This window comes from Nematolebias whitei, chromosome 17 (genome assembly GCF_014905685.2).
Source record: "Nematolebias whitei isolate Nwh7 chromosome 17, NemWhi1, whole genome shotgun sequence".
NCBI lineage: Eukaryota > Metazoa > Chordata > Actinopteri > Cyprinodontiformes > Rivulidae > Nematolebias > Nematolebias whitei.
In genome coordinates this window covers 38222046-38231856 of record NC_056514.1, presented here as the reverse complement: position 1 = coordinate 38231856, position 9811 = coordinate 38222046, and the positions used below count along the sequence as shown (strand labels likewise).

The 9811-nt window shown below is 43.0% G+C and overlaps 1 protein-coding gene across 1 annotated transcript in view; it reads right to left on the bottom strand.

Annotated features, from left to right (window-relative positions):
• Nucleotides 1-4035: 4035 nt before the first annotated feature.
• wnt3 (wingless-type MMTV integration site family, member 3) overlaps nucleotides 4036-9811 on the bottom strand; it is a 32189-nt gene continuing 26413 nt past the window's right edge. Inside the window, exons 3-4 of the mRNA XM_037691242.1 lie at nucleotides 8529-8794; nucleotides 4036-4515 (exon numbers count right to left, since the gene is read on the bottom strand). Of these exons, the coding sequence (XP_037547170.1) occupies nucleotides 4036-4515; nucleotides 8529-8794 (746 nt within the window). The remainder of the gene's footprint in view (nucleotides 4516-8528; nucleotides 8795-9811) is intronic.

Here is a 9811-nt window from a genome sequence, read left to right as displayed (position 1 = left end):
TGTTATTTATTATAACTGTTGTTATTTATTATAACTGTTGTTATTTAACTTTTATTTATTATAACTGTTATTTATTATAACTGTTATTATTTATTATAACTGTTGTTATTTATTATAACTGTTATTATTTATTATAACTGTTGTTAGAGCAGAAAAACTTTGGACTGCAGCCGCCATGTGCAACTTCTCTTCCCCTGAAAATCTCCACTCTGACCTGGATCCAGAAACTTTCAGCTTCAGAAAGAACGAGACCGTTGTCCGTAAATGAACGGCCGAATGTTTCACGTTGTGTAAGCGGGGGCTCAGACTGGCTGCCCCGTCCGTCAATCAAGAGATAAATTTCATAGATGGCTGACAGCTGTTAATCTAATGCCATGAGATCTACCCATAATACCTTTACAATTGACCGGTAGATCGCGATCAACGTGTTGGGCGCCCCGATAGAGGTTCCTCTGCTCCAACACGCCTGAGTTAAATCCATGGATGATCAACGGGCTTGAACCGTTGGATCAGGTGTGTTGGAGCAGTGGTGGCCCTCCAGGACCAGGACTGGACACCCCTGTCATGTGGTACACCTTTAAAGTAAAGACAGGCAGATTTATACAAGTCTTATAATTATTCTGCAGAATGTATTTGGACGGCTGTGGCTGAGTGGTTTGAGCAGTTGTCCTCTAATGCAAGAGTTGAGGGTTTGAATCCACCAGCAGTCGCATGCTGAAGTGTCCCTGGGCAAGACACTGAACCCCTCATTGCCTTTCATGTGTTTCCCATCAGTGTATGAATGTGATAAATCACTGATTAGTCTCTTTAGAATGATTTGTTCAATTAGCTTTGTAGGGATCTAGTATAGAGCTGTATGAACGGGTAAATGAGGCACAGATTGAAGTAAAAGTTGTAAAATAAGACAAGTGTTAAATTTAAATTAACTATTTTTGGAACACGATTCTCTGTATGCTAAAGCAAACTTGTAAAAAGTTCCTGAATGTCAGTTTGTTTTTTTTCTTTTCCAGAAAACTCTAAATTTAATTTGTTTAGACAAATAACATTTTATTACAGGCAATGCAGTGGTTCCCAACCCTGATCCCTGAGGAACGCCACCCTTGCATGTTTTAGCAGACTTGAGTAAAGCGCTTAGTGTCTTGATAAGATAGAAAGGCGCTATATAAATACAGTCCATATAATCCGTGTGGCTTTTAGACCTGTTTTTTTTTTTTTTTTTTTTGCAGGTGCGGCAACACCAGTGTTCATTTTGAGGGACTCGGCCTCTACGACTCGCGCAAGGAAATTTGGAACCGCCGCAAAAAGTCCTAAAACTTTTTGAAGACTCCATCGTGAACGCCGGTCGCCAGCGAGTCAGAGCGCAGTGAGGCACCACCTTCAGGGGAACTTGTGGTTTGCAAACGATTTGTTCCTCACCTCAATGTTCTCAAAACCAAATTCAAGAAACAGGAAGTCTTTTCCCTTCACCCACCACCTTGTTTTTTTCAGTGATTAATGATCCTTTTGTTTGGGTTTTAAATAAAACAACCGAGCTGACTCCGTGCTTCTGCAGAATTTCCCAACGAAACTGCAGAATACTTTTCCAAAACGGTGAGGCAGGCGTGTTTTGGGGTGTACAGACAAGAACACAAGTTCATAAATCAGGCTTCTTGAGTTCTTCAGCTGGAAAAATGGAACACGAAGGAATGAAGGAGGGATGTGACAGCAAGTCAGACGCTTCTCTACCCCGTGGTCTCCACATGTCGTCACATGTCCTTTTTCTTTTTTCTCTTTTTAAACCCAAAGAACTTTATCCATTTTTTTTGGATGAACCTCTTGAAGATCAGTTTTGTTATTAGACGCGCTAAAGCTTGACTCAGGTTTGATGCATAAAATGTTCAGCCGCTGCATTGAATCTCTGGGAATCACAATTTACAGGTTGATCTTCCCATTTTAAATACAACCCAAATAAAAAATTTTAAAAAGTTAAAAACATCTCATAAACCCATTAGTTTCACAGTGGAACATAATTAACATCAGATGTTTAAAACAAGAAATTGTTTCTTAAATTTTATGGCAGCAACGAATCCTGAAATTGGGACGGGGCAACAAAAGATTAAAAAGCTGGGGGAACATTTGTAACTAATTAGGTTAATTAACAGGAAGAGGACTGGGCTTCAAAGTGGGGGTGGGAGTGCATCAAGGATCAGCTCTGAGCCCCTTCTTGTTTGTTCTGATGATGGACTGACTAACATATGAGGTCAGGCAGGAATCCCCGTGGACGATGATGTTTGCAGATGACGTTGTGATCTGTGGTGAGAACAGGGAACAGGTGGAAGAGAACTTGGAGAGGTGGAGGTATGCACTTGAGAAGAGGAGTGAAAGTCAGCCGTAGTAAGACAGAGTCCATGTGTGTGAACGAGAGGGAGGAGGTGGAACAGTGAGGCTACAAGGAGCAGAGGTCACCAAGGTGCAGGACTTCAAGGACTTGGGGTCCACTGTCCAGGAACATGGGGAGTGAGATGAAGAGGTGAAGAAGAGTCCAGGCAGGATGGAGTGATGGAGAAAAGTTTCAGGAGTGATTTGTGACAAAAGGGTGTCAGCAAAGGGCAAAGGAAAAGTTTACAAGACAGTGGTGAGACCAGCGATGTTGTATGGTCTGGAGACAGAGACATGGACAAAAAGACAGGAGACAGAACTGGAAGTGTCAGAAATGAAGATGTTGAGGTTCTCCTTAGGAGAGACAAGGATGGAGAAGATCAGGAATGAGCTCATCAGAGGTACAGCACAGGTTGAACAACTGGGAGATAAAGTTGGAGAGGCTGCCGAGATGGTTTGGACATGACCAGAGGAGGGTCACTGGGTATACTGGTAGAAGGACGTTAAAAATGCAGCTGCCAGGAAAAAGACAGAGGAGACATATGGATGCAGTTATAGAGGACATGGAGGTAGTTGGAGTGAAGACAGAGATGTAGGAGGACTCACTGTGGACACCCTGAAGAGGGAAAAGCCGAAAGAATAACAACGGTAAGAGGACTGGGCTTACTGCACATTTTAGAAAAGGTGAAAGAAGTAAAGATGGGCAGAGGTTTTGAAAACAGTGGAACGATTTCCAGAATAATTCTCCTTAACAGGAATTGCTCTCCCATCATCTACAGTTCATAATATAATCACAGAATGTCAAGAATCTGTAGAAACATCTAAACAATGTGCTCCACTGTAAGTAAATTATGGATTTGTGAGATTTTATTCTCAACTTTTTCAAAGTTGGGGTTTTAACGATGTCATCGTTCACTGGTACTTTGTAATAAAGAAGTATTTGCTCGCATGGACAATGCAGAGATCTTTAACCACCGGGAATTCACTGAACAGTGCATGCATGTACGTGTGTACGGCTGTTAGTCAGCAGAACGAGCGTGGCCCCCTCCTGCATACCTCCAGTCCCATCCCAGTGGTAATAATTCACAAATGCAAGTCGATAAAACAAATCACGCTGTAGCATATATCATCCAGACTTCCCAGCTGACTGACTGGAGCAGAGTCAGCCAGAAAAAATAAAATGGAGCAACTCTGAGGATTCAGCTCAGTAGTTCACAAAACACCCGGGCTGCGGCACGTCCAGCGCCGGCCTGCTGGGTTTCAGTTCAGTAGTTACAAAACGATGTTTTTTTTTTTTTTTTAAGTGTTTTGCATCACGATAGATGGAAATGTTGGTTTGGATTAAACTGGGAAAGGAACGAAACATCTGGAGAGACGGGGAGTTAGCAACAAGCGAAGAGTTTTACTGCATTAATCTCACGGTAAAGAGTGTTACTATACATGCCACGAGGAGTGTAGCACGAAGGGGGGAAATAAATAAAGACGAGGGGGTGGAGGAGCGGCCGGCACAGCTTCTTCCCTTGAGAAGTGGCGGGTGTGGTTCACACGGGGTCTGGTGTAGCAGAATTTCAGGTTGGAGTCTCCCGTTAGAGCCTGAGTTAGTTTTGAACGGGGCGGGAAGGCGTGCAGGAGTCGGGCCGGGGAAAGAAGGTTGAGAGTCCGAGCGGTCCCTTTGTTTCACTTGCACGTGTGCACGTCGTAGATGCGCACGCACTCCTGGCAGCTGACGTAGCAGCACCAGTGGAAGATGCAGTGGCACTTCTCCTTGCGCTTCTCAGTCCGGGTGTTGTGGCCGCGGCCGCAGCACAGGAGGTCGCAGCCCTCGATGCCGTGAGACGACACGTTGCAGACCCGGTCGCGCGTTCCGAACGAGCCCGTCTCCGAGTTGGGCTCGCAAAAGTTGGGCGAGCCCTCGTAGTAGACCAGGTCTCGCTCGGTGGGGTGCTTGAAGAAGGCGTACTTGACCCGGAGGGTCTCCACCCAGCCCCGGGACTCGCGGTGCTTCTCCACCACCATCTCCGAGGCGCTGTCGTACTTGTCCTTCAGGTAGTCGCCCAGCATGCGGAAGTCTGGCTGCGTCCACCAACACGTCTTCACCTCGCAGCTCCCCGAGAGGCCGTGGCATTTGCAGCGCAGGTGCATGTGGTCCAGGATGGTCTGAGAAACACAAAGGTTAGGGTTAGGGTTGGCCGATAACCGAAACGACAGGTACTTACTGTCACCTGAGCGAGTGGAGACGTAAGAAGGAAAAACAGGGAGAAAATTAATCTGCTGCATGTTTGCCTTCACAAAAAGAGGGCGGGCATGTCGGAAAAGTCATAATTCATCCTCTCTGTCGCTAGCTAAAGAAGACAAAAAGCTAAAACAGAACCAAGTTCATATCTGTGTGAACATTTACGAAGCGTTCACTGTGATCCATTTTTCTTTCGTTCGTTTTTCGGCGAGATTCTCATCCCGCAGTTTTCAAGCTTTTTTTTAACAAAACGTTCAGCTCTTGCAGAACAATCCTGCTATGACTTTTGGTATTGGTGCAACGTTAGCTTGTTGAAATATTTAGCCTTTTCTGACATTTTTCCCTCGTAGAAAATGAATTGAGCTCATTTTCCATCCTTCACATCTTTAGATGTGTTTACAACCTTTTACAGCTCCTTTCACTTTTTGTTCAACTTCAGCTTCTTTCAGCTTTCTTCTGCAAATTTATTTCAGCTAGTTTCAGCTAATTTCAGCTGCTTTCTCAGCTGTTTCATACTAGTTTCAGATTTTTTCTGCTAACTACAACATTTTTGTTCTTCTAACTTCTTTCTGCTAATTTAATCTTGTTATGCTCCTTTAAAATAATTTCTGCTAGTTTCAGTTATTTCAGCTACTATTCATCTGTTTTTATGTTACTTGAAACTTTTCCAGCTAATTCTTTATTTTTGGCACTCATTTAAACTTTTTTCAGCATAATTCAGCAAAAATATGATCTTGCCTCTTCCTTCTGGTAATTTTAGCATCTTTGTGCTTTTTAGCTACTTTTCAGCTGTTTTTTTGTTGTTGCTATTTTAAGCATTTTTCAGGTAATTGTGCTCATTTTTGCTTCTTTCAGCCTAACTGGGCAAACACGTGTCCTTTCTGCTGCTGCTAATTTAAGCTTCTTCTACCTTTTCAGTTTCCTTCATAGAAAAGTTTTAGCTAATTTCAGCTGTTTTCAGATTAATTCAAGTTTTTTGTGGTAACTTCTGCTACTTTGAGGCAAATTAATTTCTTTCATCTTATTTCAGCTAGTTTGTTATTTCAGCTACTATTTAGCCATTTTATGCTATTTTTAGCTTTTTCAGCTAATTATTTTTTTTTAGCTCATTTCAGCTTTTGCAACTTCCTACTGGTAGCTTAAGGTTCTTTCTGCCATTTTTTTTTTTCTAATTTCAGCTTTTTTTTTTTGTTGTTGTTGCCGATTTCATATTTTCTGTGTCTTTTCCATACATCCATTATCTTTTACCCATTCTTCCTTTTTCGGGTCACGGGGGTCGCTGGTGCCCATGTCCAACAATCACTGTGCAAGAGGTGGGGGACACCCTGGACAGGTCTCCAGTCCATCACAGGGACATAGAGACAAACGAGACAAACAACCATTCACTCTCTCACTCACACCTAGGGACAATTTAGAGTTACCAATCAGCCTAACATGCATGTTTTTGGTCTGTGGGAGGAAACCAGAGTACGTGGAGAAAACCCACGCATGCACGGAGAGAACATGCAAACTTCACTCAGAAAGGCCTCTGGACCGGGATTCGAACCGGGGCGACCTGCTCGCTGAGGGGCACCATTTTACCAACTGCGCCACCGTGCTGCCCTGCTAATTTTTATTTAAACCTAATTCCGCAAATATGTTCTTACCTCTTTCTTTAGCTAATTTAGACTTGTTCTTCCTTTTCAGGTAAAATTCAGCATTTTTTTTTTTTTTCCAATTTCAGCTGTTTTTCAACAAGATTTTCAGCAATAACACTGCATTTCCTGCGAAAATGCAATTTCTCTAGTTTCAATTATAACCATTACAAAAAACCAAAATGTCTTCCTTCTGAATGAGTGGAAGGTTTTGAACGACCGAAGTGGCACATAAACATTATTTTCAATGCTGACTCTGTAAGATTCAATGCTTCTCCTTTAAAAAAAAAACCCTCATCTTACTGAAGAGGGTCAAAAGTTTACAGGTGATCCAGATGTGAGAGAGTCCCGTCCCGGCTGCAGGTTGCAGATGCTCCGAGCTGCTGATTCTCTCTGAAGTCACTTCATGACTTCACTCCCTTCAGGGCGCGTTCCACCCCGTCTTTTTGATCCTGTTGCGCTGAATTTCATCAGATGTGTTTCGCAGCAGAATTTCCCTCAGCCGGGGTGGAAGGCAGGTGGTTGAACACTTTCTGGGTGGGGGTGGGCGAGGCCGATGACATCACAATGTGAGCTTGTCACGCTGAGTGTCCTGGGGGATAAATACTGAAGCGTGAGAGGCGCAGGTGGAGGTGAACGTCGTCGTTAGCGACTGACGTCCCTCCAACAAATCAAAGGGTTGTCTTGTTGCCGTGTGGTCCCTCTACTTGCCCCCCCTCAGCAAACAGCCGAGGGCCTGCTCACCCCCCCCCCCCCTGTTGGGGATTTTTTTTTTCATAAGTTTCATGAAAGGTGTGTTGGGGGGGGAGGGGGGGGAGTAATTAACCAGTCATTCAAGAACGAGTTCAATTCAAACATCAAATCCCTGCCACTGCACGAACAACCTTTAGTCATCCCAAACCTCGGAGTTTAGCTGATAAATCAGCTAAAGTGTGCAGCAGTCGGCACACATTTAGCTGTTTCGAGGGTTTTTACTCTTCACTGACGGCTAATCTGTTTTTTCTTAATGTAAAGCTGCACAATATATAAAAACATTCAAGTCAAAGCGATGTTAATGTTGCAGATAAAAGAGAAGATGAACGCAGACCTAAATATTATTTGACAATCGTTTAAGACACGTAAACGTAGTCAGAATAATAAAGCTTAATGACACACATGCAGCAAATGAAAAACAGGAGTGAGAAAATGTGGCTTTATGTGTCTCAGCTACTACCACACCAGATTTTAGCTCATTTTCTATAAAATTAACTGATTTGAAGTATTTTTGTAGTTCATAAAGTTCTCTAAATCTCACTGAATATGAGAAAATATTTGCTGCATTTGAACGACATTCCTGTGAATAGTTTTTGTTTCTAACAACATCTCAGTTTGATCACAATTATTTTTTTTGTCGCCAATTAGTCTCGCAATTTGGTTTCACGGGTTGCCAAGTCCTAAAGTTGTCTTGCACCTTTTGACACAGGAACTATCGTAATTTTCGCTGTATAAGTCAGTTTTTTTTGCATAAATTAGCTGGTGACTTATACGGCGAAGCGACGTAGTTGTGTTTTTTGCCCACATTTATAAACAATTTTTGTCTGAGATCTGACGATTTCATTCATTCTGACATGGAAAATATTGAACACTACCATTTTCAGCCACTAGAGGGTGCTCGACTAATATGGCAAGCCAAGTGTTTCACTAATAGGTAAAGGTGGCTTCTAATGAGACACTTGGCTTGCCATACAAGCCACTTTCGTCTCGCTCCAGAACTCCTGGAGCAAATGTCATGCAGCTGATTTGACCGCATTTATTAAGTAAAAGTTCAACTGAGACACACCTTTACTATAATGTCGAGCAAACAAATAATTGTTTTTAAGTGTTAATCTTGTTAAATTCTTGTTAAAGTCCTCCTGTACATGCTCCCACAGCCGCTATTTGCCAGTCGATTTTTGGCACATCAACCCACATTTCCGGGTTGTCAGCGGTGACGCGTAACAAACGCGACTCGTCTGCGGTGATGCATAATAGATGCAACGTATTTATATTTATTTTCCACTTTATTAGACATATTTGGACTGATGCGACTTATACGGCGGTGCGACGTTTACGGCGATAAGTACGGCAAATTGAGACGGGTTCCAGACGCACGCAGACTCTATTTTGGGAATTTCTTTAGCACATTTTTGCATAGTTTTTTTTTATTCTTGCAACACGAGAGAGAATCCCTGCGAGCCATGTGAGAACATTATTTTTGCTAATACGCCTAACAAACTCAGTTACATGATCGCCCGCAACTTTAAAAAGTAGGTGCGCGTGTTTACCGAGCGTCCTGCCTCGTTGTTGTGCCTGTTCATCGCTGAGCGAGCGTCTGGCCGGTTCTCTCTGGCATCTGCGAACTCCCTGGAGACCAGCACCCCGAACTCCGCGTCTTCACTGCATCCACCCCACTTCCACCCCTCACCGGGGGGCCCCTTATGGTGGGAGTCACAGCCGCACATGGTGGATGTCCCCTCGGCGCAGGAGCGCGTCACGGCAAACGCAACACCTGCAGAAGCTATGGCGTGGACGAACGCCGACTCTCTTGTTGCTGGAGGAGACAGACGAAGACAGACAGAGAGGCAGGGGAGGGAAAGAGGGGAGAGCGTGTCAATCTTCTGCAAAACATGGACAGAAATGATGTTTTGCTGCTGCCAACATCCAGACAGATGCTCTGAAAAGGATCCCTCCAGGCGATAACCTTTTAACAGAACATTTCATCTTAGAAAAGACGTATTTAGGTGCAGGTATTTGCCATTGGGAATAAAAGAAGCCTACGAAACAGCACCAAGTCCTTGTCAACACGGGACTTTTTTCTCTATTAAAAAAAATACTCATAAACATAGCACAGTTTCTACAAATGTTTTCATCCACATGGAAACGACTCAAACTGTTGTACCTATGCTGGTCCTGTATGTGATGCTGTGACGTTTCCATGAAAATACACAAAAACAGGAAACGAGGCGTTGAGCATGCACACAAAGTGCATTGAGGAGGAACCATCGATTGTATGACATATACAGTTTAAATATGCAGTCAAACTGAAAACACAAGAATACAACAACAAAGTAAATCTTCTACTTTGTATTTTTTTAAGAGTTTTCTCAAAAAGTTATCAAAAATACATTCATGACGCTCACTAACATTCTCATAAGTGTTCATTGCTCCGAAACTAAACAAATCGTGTCACGTAAAAGTTTTTCAGGTCCAGTATCCAGTGAGGGGCGGCCAGAGAAGAAGGTTTTTCTTGTGCTGTTCAAAGCATACGAGGCTAAATTCTTTATAGACAAGTGTTAGTCTTTTTATTTTATTTTATTCAACCTTTATTTATACGGGTTAGTCTCACTGAGTCACGAGGACTCATTTTCAAGAGAGACCTGTTTTAGACAGACAACATATAAAGTACAGACAACAACACACAACAACAAAAAGCAATGAAAATAATAGTGTTACAAATACACTCTGTTGGCAGCATGGTCCTGTTAGTAGCATGGTCCTGTTAGTAGCATGGTCCTGTTAGCAGCATGGTCCTGTTAGCAGCATGGTCCTGTTAGCAGCATGGTCCTGT